The sequence below is a fragment of the Ricinus communis genome, chromosome 9 (genome assembly GCF_019578655.1).
Source record: "Ricinus communis isolate WT05 ecotype wild-type chromosome 9, ASM1957865v1, whole genome shotgun sequence".
NCBI lineage: Eukaryota > Viridiplantae > Streptophyta > Magnoliopsida > Malpighiales > Euphorbiaceae > Ricinus > Ricinus communis.
The window spans coordinates 25,527,906-25,546,994 of record NC_063264.1 but is presented as its reverse complement, the minus strand read 5'-3'; the positions used below and the strand labels follow the sequence as shown (position 1 = coordinate 25,546,994).

Below are 19,089 nucleotides of genomic sequence, written 5' to 3'. Positions count from 1 at the left end.
AAGGACTGGAAAGCAATAGAGAAAGCCCGGAGAAGCTAGAATAAGAAGAGCTGCTCTCACAGCAACATCTAGGGTAATTCTTTTGCATAGTTTTGTATAGTTTTTGTAAGATGTTCTTTTAAAGTGTTTTTACACGATAAAATTCATTCTAGTGATTTACCAAAATAAAAATATAAACCGAACCGATCTGAAATTGGTCGTAAAAGTTTGAATATTAAACTACATCTAGTTCTGACAACCTTAGAATTTAATGCAATTCAGTCCATAAAAGAACATTAGTAAAATATTGTAATCCCTCAAAATCATACGTTTCTTATTAGTACTAGAAGTAGCACTAACTAGTCTAATTAAGAACAAAAGCTTGCAACAATTTGATAGATATAATTTCCATTTTCTTAAAGAGACCCCTATGCCTGACCATCAACTGATGGTGGGAAATCTACAGTTTCATAGCTACATGAGCAGTAGCTATTATTTTGTTACCCTTGACCACATGATTCACAATTTACAAACAGGTGCTATTGGCAAAAGAAAAAATTTATAATCTAAACAACTTATGTAATTGAATTAATCAAAACAAAACGATAAGAGGAGATTGATCCTCAGCTAAAAGAATACTATTTGAAAAACTAAGAAAATTTCTATTGCAGTGTTGTCGGAATCAAAAGTCTACCGTCACTTATTTCTTGTGATTACTCTTTGTGTGAGATCTACTAGTGCCCTCCTTGACTTTCTTACTTCTTCATCATCAGTTTCCGGGAGTGAATCGATAGCTGCTGCAGCAAGGTTAGCATGCTTCGCAGCTAACTCCCTTGTCCTTTGTATTCCCCGGCTCTTTCCAAGGTACTCTAGGGCCTGTATTTATCAAGGTAGTTATCAGATCACCATATCCAGTTTTTTCCACAGAAGTTAAGCCATGTAAATATTTGGTCTAGGTCTTTATGAAGGCACATTTGTTGGTAGGTGGGCAATAAAAGACAATCCTTCACAGTAAACCGAATTCCCATTGAGACCTAGACATGGTCAACCAAACTTTGTGGGGAAATTCGAGTACTATATCTATGGTATCATCTATGAAAAATGATAAATATAATAGAAAAGAGAACTTCAAGTTCCACATGTACTTGCAGTAGCTTTAAGCATAATGGATATTAATATCACCCAAAAAAAATTCAACATTTTCCCCATTAAAACTTTCAGTTTTGAAGCAAAAATTCATAGAAACTTACAATATCAACATTTCCAGGTTTGTCAAAGCCCCGGTCAACAACTGCACGTAATTGGGGGAACTCCTCCATTGCAAACAGTATTGGAGCAGTCACAATTCCCTACAAAAATCATCAAATTTCTGCACAGATGATTATGGCAAAACCATATTTGATCACAAAGGCTATAGATTCTTTTACAAGAACCATGCAATTCAAGCAGGCTATACAAACTGAGCATCAACCTATAATTTGCAATGCAGACAAAGTAACCAAATTTAACAAGCAAGAAAATGGTTAATAGCAGTCCTTACTGGTCAAAACGCAACAGTTTAACCATTATATGCAATGTAATTAGATTATTAAAATGCACATTGAGGTCAAGTATCAAATGCTAGCCTATAGTATGCCCTTAAACATGCCCAAGTAGAATTAAATACAAAATCCAGCAAGCACATCTGCAGTCTGCAAAACAATAGGTGTCTTTTCCAAATAAGTGACTAACACACGTTTTTATTCATTATCATATCATATCAACCCATAAAATAGGTAACTCTAGAATGCTATTGTTGCTCAGATGGTGAAATAAAAAAAATAAAAATAAAAAACATAAAACTACAAGTTGAAAGAGTTATTGTTAAAGGCAACAGTTTTAGCAGTTAGACAACTAATATAGTAGAATCTCATATGTCCTTTCCACTTAAGTCAACCACGGGAATGCAAATACATTTCATTTCAAGTTCAGTGTGAAGGCTGGCATAAAGAGAAAAGGGTTGCATTTCATTAAGAGAGAAGTCTACAACTGAAAATGTCTTTGTCTCATGCCAATCTTATTTCCAGAACATGTAATTCAATTTACTACTTAGCTTACCTAACACTATACGTGGATGGAGGTTAATCAAAAGGGAAGAAAGGGGAAGAGAAAGGGAACTAATTCTAATCATATTTGGCTTTTAAATTTCTTAGAAAATGAGAGTACTAGAAGGGTTTTCATTCCCCCCTGTAGAAGTTTAAATTGAAAGCACTCCAATTTGAGTAGTTAATTACTTTGTTCCTTATGATTTTAATAAAAAAAATTCAAAATCTAATTAATTTCCTTCCCTTTAATGATTATTTGTTATCTAACCAAACACAAGAGTAAATATTTTACTTTTTCCTTTCCTTCAACTCCATTCCCTTTAAAATACCTTCCTTTCCCCTACTTTCTTCATTGCCATGCATAGTGTAAATCTGGCAAACTTTTACTAATGCATAAACAAATAATTTCTTCTACAAGAAAAATAATGCAAAACATTTAACAAGCCTTACCATATCTCATAACTAATTCAAACTTAAAAAAGAGTCAAAAACATCTGTTTGCACTATTCAGATATTATACAAGGAAAGATGCATTACATGTCGAATGTCAGATAATGAACCCTTTCCAAGGGAAGCAGATGTGCCTGTGAAATCAAGGACGTCATCTATTAACTGAAATGCCAATCCCTGAAAAATAAAATAGATTTAGTTATAGAATTTAAACCACTGAACATAAAGGCAAATGTATAGGAGAATGGCAGACAACAGCAAGATCGGAATGGCTGCACATCAAAACAGGAGACTCGATGCACCAGCTTTTCCATCATAAATCAAAAGGAGCATGCCTCAAAACTTCTAAGATAATTTTGAAATGGATACTGAATTTTCAATTAGTACAATGTTAATTCAAGAATTCACAAACCGTTGCAATAGAAAACCGATCAAACATTCATTTTCTAAATAGGAATCCTACAAAAGCAGTGTCTAGAAAAAGCTCCTGTTTTCATTTCTTTGATATTTTAGAGAGAGCTCTTACAGAATATAATGGGTTTATACAGTGTTTATATACAAAAAGAAAATTGATATGTACCTCAACATTAGAAAGAGTCAACCTTAGATATAAAGCTTTACAAGCCATATAATAAATTAAGGTACATCGTATAGCTAAGCAAAAATTAAGGAACTTATGTCAGGAAAACCAAGACTGAATATGAAAGAAATATCAGTGACGTCTCTGATATAGCAATGATTGGTAAAACTTTATAGTTCACTTAACGAATTTAAGTTGAGGAAGCAGTACAAAACTAGCCTTAAATGTCAGGACTCAAAATGGCATTCCAGTGAGAGAGAGAGAGAGAGAGAGAGAGAGAGAGAGAGGGGGATTTGGAACAGTTTGAGTGGACGAGAGTTCCACCTAGCAAGGTTCAAACTAAAGACACCTAGAAGATATACATGTTAAAATTGTTAACTGAGTTAAGTGTGGAAATAATAGCACAAAAATGACAATTTTACTAATTGCATGGGGTTCTCTCTAATTCTGACAAATAAAACAACCTATATTCACACATAAATCAACAATTTTGCCAAAAATGCTTCACAAATATTTTATCTAGTTCACCAGTTCAGAGTTGAGACTATATTGGCCTTACCACCATGATTGGGAAAGTTTAGGGAGGGAAAAGAGAGGGGGAGAGAAGGGGTGAGGGTGGGAGAAAGGGCACTGGAAAGTCAGACAGTAGGAGGGGGAGATTATATTTTTCTCCCTCATGTTTAAATTGAGTGTTGATGCTAGAGAACATTAACAGCAATGGGTATTTTGCCTTTGTTGTAATATTGCAGCTGTAGGAAGAACATGCAGAGTTATATACATAAAAGGCAAATGCATGAATAATATACAAGTTAGTTTCCCGTAAGCATTTTCTCCCCCTTTTTGGGAAGGATATAATTTAGTGGGCCAAATTTATTAAAGGCACAAGACGCACAAAGGCGCAAAAGGGTCCTGGAGCCTAGGAGCAAGGCCAAGGTGCGCGCCTGATAGACACAAGGCATAAAAGTTAAAAGAATTAGAAAAAAAAAATTTAAAATTATTACTAAAATGCATAGTCATGACAAAAAAGAAAAATATAAAACTTAACAATTAAAGGTTCTAAATTCAAAACACATAAGGTTCATAATCCTAGTAATACTCATTAAAGCACAATTAATCACCATCAAGATTAATATTATCATCATCATATTCCAATTTGATCACTTCCTATTTCCTCTTCTCCTTCATATTCTCCATCTTCTTCAAAATCAATTTCTTCCTCATCTCTAAGTACTAAAGAAGGGTTAGCTCTCATATGAGAAGACGCCTTTGCCTTTCCCATTTGCTTAGGCCTAACATTTAAAGAAGAGGATATGACATTTTTGCCTCTAGTACAAGACGCCTCCTCTTCAACTTCACTAGGTCTAGCAACTAGGCTGGCCGCAAAAGATCTGTAACTTCTTTGCAACCACTTTCTATGGAAGACATCAGCAACTTCTATAAGCGCCACTGGTTCCTTTCTTTTGGTTGTTACTTGTCTTCTTTGCCCTAAGTCTCCTTTTCTTTTATTCTTCTTTTCTGTTTTCTTTTTCTTTTAATCTTTCTTTTCTTTAATCATAAGAATCTGGTCTGGTAGGGCCTATCATAAGCCATTTTTAAACTTAAAAAGAATCCCACATTTTTCAACCACTTTATTTATTAAAAAAAATACATATCAGATAATCAATTTGTTACAAAGGCAAGCCTTGAGAGTGCTTCGCTTGCAACTCAAGGCACGTGCCGTTGTGACATCGCCCGCCTGTGGCTGGCTAAGGCGCAAGGGCATGGTTGCACCTCAGGTGTGCCTTTAACAACTAGTAGGAAATTGGATCTGTTTCTCTTATTCCATTACCAAGTTCTTCAAGCAAGAGAAACGTGATTCTCCCGCCTGCTCCACTTGCATTGCCTCCTTTTTTCTCTAGCACCATTTTCTCTCATTCTCAAAGAAAGCGTAAAAACAATCCACTCCAGAATTTATTGGAAAAAAGAGGAAGGAAAATAGAAGGATTTTCAATGAGGGATTTACAAACCAGATTTTTGCCATACTCAAAAGCCAACATTGCAACTTCTGCTGTTTGCCCGGCCAGAAGTGCAATTGCTTTGCAGCTGTTTGAAATCAAAGATGCAGTCTTGTAGTATGTCTTTTGCATATAATACTCCATACTGCATTAAGAAGAATGACTTTGAGCTTTTACACTAAAATGACAAAATATTGGAGGTACAAACACAAATCAAGGCCTAACCATCAAGAGAATGCAATGACAAGAAGGTGTATGTACTGCCCCATCTACCACCACACCACCCAGCTGTATGCATTCATATTTGCAACTTACAGGTACATGTGTTCCCCAAAAAAGGAAAAAGGACACATGCCTCGGTTTGTACAATCTCAAAAAGAATAGTGATCTCGTGATTTTATCATCTAACCATTATGCATTACATTAGTCACCCATTTCAAAGCATGGACACAGACAGACTCGACACACTTTATAGGATTGTCAAGAATTTTAATTATTAAAAAGTATGGGTCTGATTTATACAGAAACAGTTTGTGAACATCAGAGGAAGTTAAGTAATAAAGATTTTTCACTTCGACTGATCTATAGAACACTGAAAATTCATAAAAAGAACACGTATATGCCAAACATGAATACACTTTGGTAGAGGTAACCGATTGCATCGACAGCCAAAGTTAATGGTCCAACAAATAGAAAAGGTTTGAATTTGTATCCTGGGCTGAGAAAGAAGCTATTGTATGGTCAAATCTTAGAGGCAGTTTTGTAACTCAGGTTCAGAAAGTGATTGACCTAAAAGCAAGATGTGTAAAAGGAATGTATTAATCCTCCATAGGAAAATCATACGTATCACTACCTTCATTTCAAAAGGGGAAGAATAAGATACAAAAGAGAATAAAGGTGGGTTTTAATTTTCCCATGTTTGGAAATGGATGGAAAATAAAGGAAGGAAAATAAGACAGATTATGCCTCAAATATTTTCTCTCTAAAATGGAGAGTAAGTGGAGAGAGAAGAAAACACAATACAAAATTAAATATAATTAAAATCTAAATTTAAACTCTAGAGATAAAGGATTAAAATAATAATTCAATATTTATACATTTTCTTTCCTATATGCTTTCAAAAGATATATATATATTTTCATTCCTTTCCCCTTCCTCCAATCCAAATGAGGCATAATTATGTTCCCAAATAAAGGGTAAAATAGCCAGATTAATCTTATTGGCTCCTTGTTTGGAACAGCAAATCACATCCAACAATATAGACTTTCATTTTATAATGCCACAACATCTTCCAAGCCCTTCTTGCGCACCCAATAAAAAATAATAATAAGTTTTGGTAGCAAAGACAAGGGTTTTTGTGCATTGCATAAGAGAAATCTAGAGATGCAAATGCTTACAACAAAAAATTTCTATGTTTCATACAACCTCAACTTTAAATTACCAAATTTGTCTAAAAATTGAATAACAGGCATACCTACAACGTTGCTCAGATGTACTAGTCATCTGCATGGTTTCGCCAGTAACAAGATGTTCTACAACTGTTGCCAAAAGTGAAACCACCTACAATCATAAAGTGATGGTGAAAAGAATGAATTAAAACAACATAAATGTTAATTTTATTGAAATACCAAACACCAGCCCCAACACATCCTCCTCCTCTTTCTCCCCAATAAAAAAGATGAATAAAAAAGACCAAAACAAAATATAAAATAAAACATAAAACATCAAGATGCTTATCCAAAAGTTATGTCCTCCAACCAATGTGACTATTAAAAATATATACATCATCAAGCATACACATTGATTTGATATGGAGTAATAAGCAAATTTGTAATAAACTAGCCTCTGCAAGAATGCTAGTTAACTGTAGCTAAAATTGCAGCAGCAGAAAGGTAAAAATCAGCTAAAGTAACATGGGTTTGAAAATGAATATCGGTTATGCTAGACTCCCCAATAGTACTTAATCAATCATTCTTAACAGGATGAATAAATAATTGTGAAGAATAATTATAACCAAATTTAAGGGATGGGTATAAGAAGCTCATATGCTTTCACAGGACATGATATATTGCGTTGAGAAAAAACAATACATATATACCTCTGTGTTTTTCAAAGAAGCAAGGGCTACACAAGCTCGTGAAAGGAGAAAATCCCCAGCTAATACTGCTACCTGAAATATATGAATAACAGAAACTTCGATTACAACCCTTCATGACTTTATCTACTAAATCTTAAGAGTCCTAACGTAGAATTTTATTTGCATATACTAAAACAGAAAACATTGCACAATCATGAAGTTGGAAACTTTTATAACAACTAACATTCATTTGCAGATAGAACTCATCCTTGTACTAGTGCATGGGTAGAAGAAAATAAGTAAATCAATCAGTAAGATATTCTGACCTAAGCCATCCAATCATCATCTTTGCACAATGATCTTATTGTCATTTCTACATTTCATTCTAACTCAATAAAACTTCCTGAAGGTCTTCATCAAGGAATTCAAATCACTATTCTATGCCTGTAGTCTCATGGTTGCAAGCCTAAAGATCCATATGACAGATAATAGCTTTTGAGGGATTGCAATATTATAAATTTAAAATGCCTTTAGTCCAATAAATTGATAAAACGCAATGCATGGAATAAGATTCTATAACCGGTCTTTGCATCACCATACAATCAAAGCCCAGATTAGCAATTATTTTTGCCTCCTAACTTCCTAAAAGCTAGCTAGAAAACCCATAATTCCAGGAAGCGGGAAGCATAACATACAATAACAGATACCAGAAATTTTCCACAAGCAGATTGTGGCATAAAAAAAATAAAGAATACAAAATAAAATTCACTTCAACTCAAAAAAGAAAAAAGAAAGCAAAAAAGATTAGTTGTTACCTTATTGCCCATAACAAAATTTAGTGAACCAATACCACGCCTAGTGTCTGCATCATCCAACACATCGTCATGAAGAAGACTTGCCACCTAAGACATGGTAAAATGATTGCATCAGTCTAAAGTTGAACTCGCTTGAAATGAAATGAACTGTAAATTCACTGCACCAAAACAATTGATAAAAGAAAAATTACAAGAAATGAATCAGAAACTAACATGGATCATTTCTGTGATTTCAGCTATGCTCTGTTGTCTTGCACGTAGCTCTGTTGCCACAACATCTCCAACTCCAGTTGGTGTTGGTTCAGGTATGTGCACATTCAAAGCTGTTGCCATCAGTAACAAAACCTGCACATAATGCAATCCTTATTCCATAGCAAGAAAGGTCAACGCAACCATAAATAATCACATAAACATTATACGATAGGAACTACAGAAATTATTTTTTAAATTTTGGAAGCTAAGCCAAAGCATTTCATAAATTTTTGAAGATATGAACTATCAAAGGGAGAGAGCCAGAAAATAACGTATAAGAGAATGTGCAAAAAAATTTATAAAGAAAAAATTTGAAAAGTAAAACAGAGAGAGAGAGAGAGAGAGAGAGAGAGAGAGAGAGAGAGAGAAATAAATCCATGTACTATTAACCAATGTTTAAGGATCAAACCTGGGCAAGGTATGTTTTTTTTTTTCCCAAACATTTGGTAATCAGAGCAACTCACTCAAGCTAAGTTATAACCCACTCCAGAACATTTCTCAAACAGCTTATTGGCGGAAGATTGGAATAAGAGAACTGCTTATTTGAACAAATCCTAATGTAATAATGAAGCAAGTAAAATTCCAGATAATCAAAAATCTCCAGCAAGTGTCACTCATTTGGAATTTTCCAAGCTTTGGGGCCAGAAATCACAAAAATAAATGACATAATTTACAATGGGCAGATATTGCAAAGATGAGGTATGTATTGGTGGCAGAGAATTATCGACAGAGTCAAGCTTTATAGAATAAACTCCACAATTCTAAACCCTAAACAAGGGGTAGAGAGGTTTCTCTAGAGGATCTTCTCAGGCAAAAAATAAACAATCTGAAAAAACCTTTTAACTTCTGCATTACCATTATCGAGAACCACCAAGTGAAATGTACATGATGCAATAAGAGCAATCCTGACATCACAAATATGTATTTAATTTCCTCCTTAGGAAAGTAAGAAAAATAAAACAAAACAATGAAAAATTAAAAAAAGACAAAAGAAAACCAAAGTGCACAATGCTAAACAAGCACATTTGAGAATGGAATCCTAACATAATCAACAGACATTATTAAACATACAGTGGGACGAAATCGCTTTCCTTCTACTCCCATCTTGAAGAAGTACTCAGCAGCTGAGGCGAGTTTGGGAACCTGCATGGAATTGAAATTTAACTTTGTAATCATTATCAAATCTACACTTTACCAAGAGAGAGAGAGAGACATTAAACATGCCCATCAAGAAAAGCCATACCACAGAAATGATGGGAGAGAGAACAATTAGATACCTCAGCAACCACCATCGACCGCAACTTATTTGCAAGTAGCGATAGTTCATCAGCGACAAGTGAGAATGGGTCAAGTTGATCCTACAAAAATAAAATCCCTCAATCTCAATTAAGTAGGCAAACATATACTTTGAATAGAAAAATATTAATTCCATGCAAATGGATAATAACAGAGGAACTATAAGGAAATCTTGTGCAATTGATTTAAATGATGCATTTGCTTTTGTGGTAGACTAGAGCCTGAGGTTTGGTAATCATGATTCTGAATTAAAGGAAAAGGGTCTAAGGTTCATAGACATTAAATAAAATTAAGCTGAGACGTAAAGGTTATTTTCCAATGGTAAGATTTGCACTAGACGAAGAAAATGAAACCACAATTAAAACAAAAAAAAAAAAAAAAAAAAGTAAATGTTTGCACCATTGCACTAATCATGCGCACTACTGAAACTTCAAATCTCATAGACAGATCGGGAAACCAATAATTGACCAAAACATAAGAAAGCAGAAAATAAAGGGGGTTGGGGGTTGAGGGGGAGGAAAGGGAGGGAGATGAATAAAGCAGAATAGGGGTTAAGATAATACTGAGTATCAGAATCTAGGTGGGGACGGGACTATGAACAGATGCACATATTTCATTTAATTTTAAGTCGTGTATCCACATACTGTCAATTCAGCCAAAAACAGACATTCAAATATTGTAAACAAACATCTCACTGATGCTAAAACTCATTATCAAGCATCCTACATTTCCGGCAGTCATTCTCTTTTTAATTCTTTTGACAAGTAAAACAAAGGGTATGAAAATCATAACCCCTTAAATGTCACAATTCTGCACCTACAGTCATAGACTATGATGCTCTCACACAGCATATGAACAATAAATGTATGGAAATCAGTGCACTCAACCTCAATCAATGAGCTGCTCTGATGATGAATCTGCTGTTTGAAGCCGTACAGTGTAGATAAACTCCAGGAATAAGTTTCTCTATGATTTAAAACCTACTAATCACCAGAAACATTCAAAAGGGAATATAAGTATGTAAGACAACAATAAATCTGCATTACCTCTCAAAAATATAATAAACCACAACAGCAGAACCAATATAACTATTAAAGCCATTTCTTTAGCAACAAACCCTTCTAATCAAGAAGAGAAGAGATGATCTTTAAAATATGTGCAGTCCTAACAATCTGAGACCCAAATTCCCCAATATAAAACATTCCTCAACTCATCAGCTTACTCCTAAAAGACATATAATAAAGAGACATTATAGCACGAAAAATACATAATTAATCAAGGTACTAGACATGATCAAATTAACAATATTCCAGCATTTCATTCTGGGTATCTACAGGATTTTCACCCTCCCTTGCTTGCAACACTAATAAAACAAAGAAAGCACCAACTCAATCAACTCATAAGAACCCATTTCCCGAACTGCAAGGCGTTGCTCACCTTTGGAGTAGAGCGTCCAAGATAGTGGGAAGTGTTAGAAAGAAGGAAAGGGCGGTCTAGTCCACGAGAAAGAAAACAATGACGATACCCGTTTCTTGAAATCCGGGACAACCCTCGTGAGAGTAACATCGCGCCGCCGCCGCCTTCCTCCTCAAGGTTAGAGAGATATTGAAGAAGAAGAAGAAGAAGAGTCGTCAAAAGAGGAAGCAAAAGCAAATAACATCCAAAACCGACTTAAAATTTTTATTTCCTTTTTTAAAATTAAGCAGAGATGTTATTATGTAATGACGCCGGCCAAGCTCAGCCATGTATGATGTTTTTATTGTGAGAGAAAAGCTCAAATAGGTCCTTAATGTTTGCTTCAATAGTCAAGTTACCCCTTCATATTTTATTCCTTTTCAAGATAGTGCATTCAAATTTTATTATTGTTAGGTAGAATTGTAACGAACCAAAAATCTTATGAGCTACTCAGAGTTTGGTCCAATAAAAAGCTCGTTCTAGATTGTTTATTAAATTAATCAAACTGAGCTAGAACTCGATTTCTAGCTCGATAACTAATAGAGTAAAACTCGAGCTTGATAGAGTTTGGTTCGTTAATTTGAGAGCTAATAAACGAGTAAGTTCTTGACTCGAGTTCGGTTTATTTAGAAAGCTTAAGACCAAATTCAGAACATGGCTCATGAATAGTTTTGTTTATAAGCTCGTTTATGAAATCGAGCTTGACTTAAAATTAATTTTATTCTTAAATTTAAAATTTCATATATATACTATGATATAATATAATATAATATTAATACATATTTGAAATATACATAATATACATATATATATATACTAATAAGAATAATAATTAAATTAGATAAATATTTAATAAGTTCAAGTTTGAGCCTTTTTTATCATAAAATTCTTTAGCGAATTAAACTTGAACTTAACTCATTTAGCATAATAAACGAGTTATTTACAAACTAAGCTTAAGCTACTCATGAGTCAATAATTTTAAAATGAATCAAGCTCAAATTTGAATATAAAAAATTGAATCAAGTCGTGCTCAAACTCGATCAAAGTTTGGCTCAAATTCGATTCGATTACCCTATTGTTAGAAAGAAGATGGTATAATAGTGAGCAAAACTGCTAATCAAATGGATAATTGAATGGAAACTATCCAAATCAAATGAAAAATATGGTCAATTAGATTTATGAATTTTATTCTTTTTGAAAAAATGTATAAACTTTTTTAAGATCTTTAATTTTGAAAACCAATGGATTATCATATCAAAAAAGTATTTAACATACTTAAATTTATATGTATTTTATACATAAAAAAATTCATAAATAAACTAATGTTTTTGTTTTTTATTTCTTATCTACACCTCACTATAAATTTATGCTTAAAGTGTTAATATTTTACATAAGAAGAGATAAAGTATAAAAAAGTATCATATATGGTTTTACCATTTTACAATTTTAAGTATGTGCTCTATTTTCAAATAAAGAGAGGCATGTGTTACAAATCGTGACAAAAAAAGGTATCTGGCCGTAAAAAAATTTTACTTCGCAAGAATTTAGTCATCTTCACTCCGACTAGCTATCATTATGTTGTTCATGTTTGATAATATGAATTTAGAACATAACAATTTCTTATTTTGTTATTTGACTGTCAAATCGCGGTTTAAAAAGTCATTAATTCGATGAGATCAAATTGAATATCAAATAATGAAATTAGGAGTTGTTAAGCTCTAAAGTCACGTTATCAAATACAAATAATATGATAATGATGGTTGATGGGAGTATAGATGGCTAAATCTTTATGAATTAGAAATTTTTAATGGTGAGATATCTTTTTGTCATATTTTGTAACCACATACCTCTTCTTGCTTAAAAAATATATATATACTTAAAATTGTAAACTAATGAAAATACAAGATACTTTTTTATACTTATCCCTAAATATATATATATATATATATATATATATATGAAAAATTTTAAATAAATAAAATTAAGTATAAATATAAATTTAAATTTAAATTTAATAGAATTTAGAAATTCTAAACAAAAAAATAAAAATTGAGAATTTCTTTTGAATACTCCGTATTTTAGAGCGAATCAAAAGTGAAGTGAAAAGAAAATGCGAGAGAAAAGAAGTAAACATAATGTCAAGATTATAGTAAATGAATCTTGAAACAAGCATGATTGATTTCTAAGATTGCTCTCAGCCTTGAGCCTTTCACAAGTTAGTCTTAGTAAAGGCCCTAATTAAAACAAGGCCCTCGGTAACATAATGTAAAAACTCCTTATTTTACTGATTTTATTTTTGTTAAATTTTTGAATTTTTAAAAACCTAAATTAAAATGTTTCAGATTGATATCTCTTCTTCCTCGGCACATCAAACTGTGATTGATTCCTCTCTTTTATTCTACATTTTCTTTAATAGGAGGTTTGAAACTCTACACCATTGACATTCTTTTTATGAGATGGGAACTAAGTTAATGCACAAATTGGCCTGAATCACTCATGTTATTGCTATTCCATATCCTAGACCTTCCCATACCTTCATATGGCTTATGTTCTTCATGTAGCATTCAGACTGAATGACTCTATGAAATTACCTTCACACTTCCACATATTAGAGGTTCTTTTCATTTTCTCCCTCTTATTGTTTCAAATCATCAATTAATATATATGACCAATGATGAACTTATTTATTTATTTCTTTTATTTCAGGAGAATTATTTCTAATTGTTTTATTTTCTGAATAAAAAAAATTTATAATTTGTAAGATAGGTTTTCTAAAACTTTTGTATAGGTTCAAATCCTATAGGATGCAATAATAATCTATATATAGATTATAAAATTATTATAATTAAAGTCAAAGATTAAAAGTGATTAATTTGTTTATACTTATACTTGTAGTGACTAATTTCTTCAGACTTATACTTGTAGTTATTAATTTCTTTAGGCTTGTTCTTAAAGTAGAAAATATTCTTTCTGTTCCTAAATATTGTGATATGCTTAACACATGTAATTCGGATGGCAAGTGGTGTTTCTAATGGCGGACGTGTGAGTAATGAATAAGAACCTGCCCTTGAGAGAAGAACAACAGCTAGAAACGAAATAGTTCCCTATTCATGAGTTATTTTACCATATTTTTATTTAATGGTTTTTAATAAATCCCTTATAAGAGTTCGTTTTGGACCAGATTTAGAACTACCTTTTACATTTTGTCTAGCTATAAATCTTAGGTCTTTCCACTTATATCTTGCTATTACTATTCAAAGTAAAGGTTGGTGAAGCATACCTCATCCTTTCTTTAGCCTATCATGTCTTGTCCTCTTACTAAACCTCGAAATAGTAAACAACTCACTCCATTTTCTTTTGCCCAAGTTACTTCTTTTTTGTCCAAGTTTCTTCTCTTTTATCTAACTCACTTCCTTTTCTCTTTGTGAGTTTTGGGATTATTCTGATTTAAGACGATTTCAATAGAAAAGGGAATTGCAATAAGTGAGGGTCGAGATCAGATTTATGAGATTTGTTGCCCCCTTAAATGGGATATAGAAAATAAGAATGCACAAATAAGGAAATTAGCTTCCTGATCCATCTCTATATGTGGCGAAGCTTCTCTATAGAATCTAGTACACCATTCAATATATAAAATTATTTCAAAAAATTACCCGGATGGCAAATCTCTTTCTCTCTGCTAGTGTTTGTGACTAGTTAGTATGTTCTCGATTAGGTTGAAACGTCTTGCAGTGCCATAGTCGTTAGAGATACTTGGGTGCGCGCCCAAAATTGCTGCCCACACTAACAATACCATAATATCTATAGGCCGAGCAGAGGTATCAACAACTAGCTTTAATCGATGAAAAGATGATGAAGGCTTTGTATCCCATGCAATTGTATAAAAAGAGGGTAGCTAGGGCTTTCAACAAAAAAAAGTGAATTTAGGGAAGATTAAAGGTGGGGATTTAATATTGAAGCACATAAGGCCCACGACGTTTGATTTGAGAGGAAAATTCAAGCCTAATTGGTAAGGCCTAATCTTGTGAAGAAAATTATGCCCAAAGGTACTGCTAAGATTTCAGACCTGGAAGGGAATGAATTCTCCGAGCCCATCAACTTAGATCGTCTCAATAAATAATAGGTATAGAAAGCAAAAGAAAAAGAAAATAACAAAAGAAATAGCATGCTGATCAAAAAACCTAAAAGGTTGGTCAAGCAAAAACTAAAGCAATAAAGAGAGAAAATGTTTAGCTTGAAAATTCAAAAGGACTGGTTGATAACATCATTTATGTCATAAGAAATAAAAATGTCCCATTTGGGCCTTTATTAAATGAATAAGATTGTCTAGAGTTTGTATGAAACATGCATATGACTGTTTACTTTCTCCCTTTGCACTTGCATTTCTAGATTCAATAGTTATCTCTCGAGTCCTCTTAAACCTTGTAAATCCAAGGGTAGTAGTGTATGAAGCTGAACCCAAGCCTTGAAGTTGTCATTTGTGGCTAGGTCACCTTCAACATTAATATTGCGCTTAATGGTATGGTAACGCTATAGCCTCTCGATCTTGTCCAAGAAATCCTGCCTTAATGGGAAGACTTCAAAATCAAGTAGGTATTCTAGGATCAGTTGCTTCTACCCTATATTGGTGACAGAGCCTAAAAGGTGTGTAGAAGGTAGATGCTCATAGCCTGGGCAAAGGGATGCAACCACCATATACTAGGAGTGTGACATGCTGAATCTTCCACCAAGGGTAGGTCTAGGGGATGAGTGTATTAGGAATGCCCTTCATCTAAGAAATCTAATTCTCATGAACTCGAGGCATAATAATGGAATTGCACGTGCTTTGGCTCATACTTGTCAATGTCCTTTGGGATGCTTAGTATCTAAAGCTTTCCACGTAACCAAATCTACAAAAGGAAAAGACAAAAAGAAAAAGAGAAAATAATAAATAAAGAAAAAAGAATGCTAAGTTGAAATTTTGAAAAGACGGCTTAGACAAAAGTTAAGGCATTCAAGAACAAAGGGAAAAAGAGATTTGGTTGCATACCTGTAAGAGAATAATGCTACCGGAAAACCATTAATGAGTTATGAACATCTCTAACCCGATAATGGTTTCAGCCAAAATCACTAGAACTGGATTAGCTCGTACTCCCCTTAGTCAATAATGCTAGTAATTCAGATATCTCTCTCTACTTAAGGAGAAATTAGTAGAAATTTAGCATAAAGACAAAAGCTCACTATCCTAACCCAAACAGGTATACCATTTTTCTTCTTGTCATATTAAGAAATCAAAGAAGTGAGGGTGATGGGCACACTAACGGAATAAGAAAGTACCTCAGTTGGGGGCATGTTGAACAACTTGACTAGTTTTCTAAGAAAAGAATCATCTAATCTTAGCAAGGCGATTGGATGTGTGAAATCATAAGAACTTCTAAGGATGGTAGAAAATTATTCAATCATTGGACATAATTCTTGCCCATTGAAGCATAAGACATGATCTTTTGGGCACCCGAAGTTAACAACCGAATGGAAAAATCTATAATCAAGTTTGGTGTATTGCAATGTCTTGAAAGAAGAAAGATTAATTTTTTTTCCAAGTTTGATCCACTCATCGCCAATTAAGGTTTTAAGGGCTTTTATGCTTCTTTGGGTCATGGGTTTTAAGCTAAGAAGGAAGAATTGCGTTTGGGGAAGTCCAAAGAGGTGTATGTGTATTTATAGGCTCAAAATTAGTATCGGATTGAACTCTGCAATTGCAGAGCTAATCAACACTATGTATAGCCGATCAGCTTAGCTTTATAGTCGATCTACTATATGATGTCACTCGGCCTTGAAACCTAATTTTTTAAAGGTTTTGAATGTATTTTTTATTTTTAACACTTATGCAAGTTGTATATTTATCATTAAATAATAAAAACATGTATTCTATGTAATCAAAATCATTGTAATATTCAAAATCCAGTGTTAAAGCACAATAGTGAATATTAATACATAGTAGTGTTCTAAAAAAGAAAAGCAGTTAATCTAATCGAAGTCGTTGGAGCCCTCTCCCGAGTCATCTATTCCCTCATCGGAATGGGTGTCTAAACATTGAGTCCAAAGAGCAGACAACTGGAGTGTCAAAATCTTAATCGGCCGCTGATGGGCATTGACCTGCCCCTACAAACCCTCATGGTCCGTTCTGCAAAAAACCTAAAGCATTACCATTGCGTTTCATAACACAACATGCATACATTATGTACATTTTTGTTTACTTACCCTCCAATCCTCGCTAATGACAAAGAACTATCACTTAGCACCGCAGTGAGCCGGTGTACATGCTCAAACTAGTCTCTCTATATCTGTATAATTGCATGTGTATATGTACTACTAACGCTTTAAGAAGTAAAGTAGTGTAAAGCAATAAAGAAAAGACAACTCACATGCGTACAATTGTTCGAAGTGAACTCCGGAGGAAGGCTCGACTCTAGGGCTAGTTGATGGTCCACCGTCGAAGGGCTTTAGTATGATACACTTAGATCTTGGAAGAAATGAGATACTCTTAGCGATCATTTCCAATATCATTGTGGGAGGCACCTCAAAAGCAGCGATGATCGGGGACCTAAAAATCTGGGTACCCCTAGGACGACGAGTAGGTCGTCCCTTTTCTGACTCGAAGACCTGAGGAGCACTAGGATAGGAAAACTATAACATAGGAGCAATGCTTAAATAATCAAATGACGATAATCAAGTAAAGCAAGAATAGTGAAAGTATTTGAGCAATAATGTCATTGTCTAGGGGCACGGGTCCTAACAACTAGGTCATAAAGGACGTGTAGTCAATCCTTCGTGACCTAATAATGAGCTCCTTAAAGACATCATAGCTCTCAAGGCACTCTGCCAGCTCCTCGTCCTTAAGGTTGGCCAACCAGAACATCGACAAAGGTGGTGAAATGGGAACCCATTTGCGGCTAGCCCTCTCTTCCAACCGTAATTTCGCTTGCCTAAGTAATATACTCGGCAAGCATGACCTACGAGGAGTACCCGTGCTCGATGTCCCTAGCAGATAACATATAAGGATCCTAGTAATGGCGGTTTGCAAGCTAGTCAACACGAATTTGGAAAATACAGAGGTAAGTAAACGAACTTTAATTTTATAAAAATCAAACTAATATGTTTCTTTATTTTACTTGGTCCTAGGACATAGAGTTGATCCACGTGCAGTGCACGTGGACCTGCACCACTCCAGTGAAATCCTCTTCCTAAAGACCCAACAACTCAAACAAGGGAAAGCCCTTGAGGTACTAATGAGCTGAGCACCTACTAGGAGGCGAGCTCTAAGGCGCACACCTAAATTCAAACAATCAACAAATAATGTACAATAAAGAGAACAAGAATACATAAATAGAAAGGAAGACTTACATAAACAACATGCTAAAAATTGTAGATCCTCTTGCTCTTGCAGTCCTAATATTGATATGCTAATACAATTATACTTAGACTTAGACTTAGACTTGACTCAGACTTCTCAAGGTGTTGGATGAACATGGTTGGACCTGTTTCAACTTATTCAACTATCTTATAATTATTTTTTTAAGTCTAATAGCTAGGTCATGTTTGCTGAAGGCTTGAAGGATGGAAAGGTGGCCTGAAGTCGGATAATGGGCTTGAAGATATATGAGCTTGGATGTGCACTGTTTGCTTTGTGCTTTCGTGAAAACTGTTGGAGCTTTTCGATAGGCAAGTCAGTTTAGCCTTTTGGTATCAGTTTTCTTCAACACTTTTTTTTTTTTTGGGTGGTTGAATAAGAACATCTGTTGCTCTAGATACAATCTTCTATTTTTGTACCTATGACAATTAGTGCATATGGATGTAATATATTTTTGACGACCATATCAAGTTGCTCTTATTCATTTGGACGATTTATCATTTATGCAACCTTGCCCCTCCATCTTATAATAAAAGTAAAGGAAGACTCTCTCGAAAATTGTCTAGTTGTTTCCAAGTCACTTCTTGTGATATCAACCTCAATATTGTAATGATATTACTCATTGAACTCATTACATATATCATCTCATGTTTATGTATACCCCCTTTAGTGTTCTTTGGAATAGTTGGGCAAGGAGCTTGTTGTCTATCCTTAAAG

At 34.0% G+C, this 19,089-nt stretch overlaps 1 protein-coding gene across 4 annotated transcripts; it reads right to left on the bottom strand.

Annotated features, from left to right (window-relative positions):
• Positions 1 to 361: 361 nt before the first annotated feature.
• Positions 362 to 11,248, bottom strand: LOC8271089 (solanesyl diphosphate synthase 3, chloroplastic/mitochondrial). 4 transcript variants are annotated; one of them, XM_002530091.4, is made up of 12 exons: positions 10,965 to 11,245; positions 10,415 to 10,507; positions 9,509 to 9,589; positions 9,303 to 9,374; positions 8,193 to 8,324; positions 7,980 to 8,066; positions 7,186 to 7,257; positions 6,562 to 6,647; positions 5,100 to 5,232; positions 2,601 to 2,690; positions 1,230 to 1,328; positions 362 to 855 (listed from the first exon to the last, which is right to left on the bottom strand). In XM_002530091.4, exons 1-12 carry the CDS (start codon positions 11,091 to 11,093, stop codon positions 676 to 678), a joined length of 1,254 nt encoding a protein of 417 aa, XP_002530137.1. In that variant the 5' UTR covers positions 11,094 to 11,245; the 3' UTR covers positions 362 to 675. The 4 variants fall into 4 exon arrangements, 3 of the variants coding, with proteins under 3 accessions (XP_002530137.1, XP_048235270.1, XP_048235271.1); XM_048379313.1 differs by having other exon boundaries at positions 9,475 to 9,589; positions 10,415 to 10,510; positions 10,965 to 11,231; XM_048379314.1 differs by having other exon boundaries at positions 9,475 to 9,589; positions 10,965 to 11,013.
• Positions 11,249 to 19,089: the final 7,841 nt, after the last annotated feature.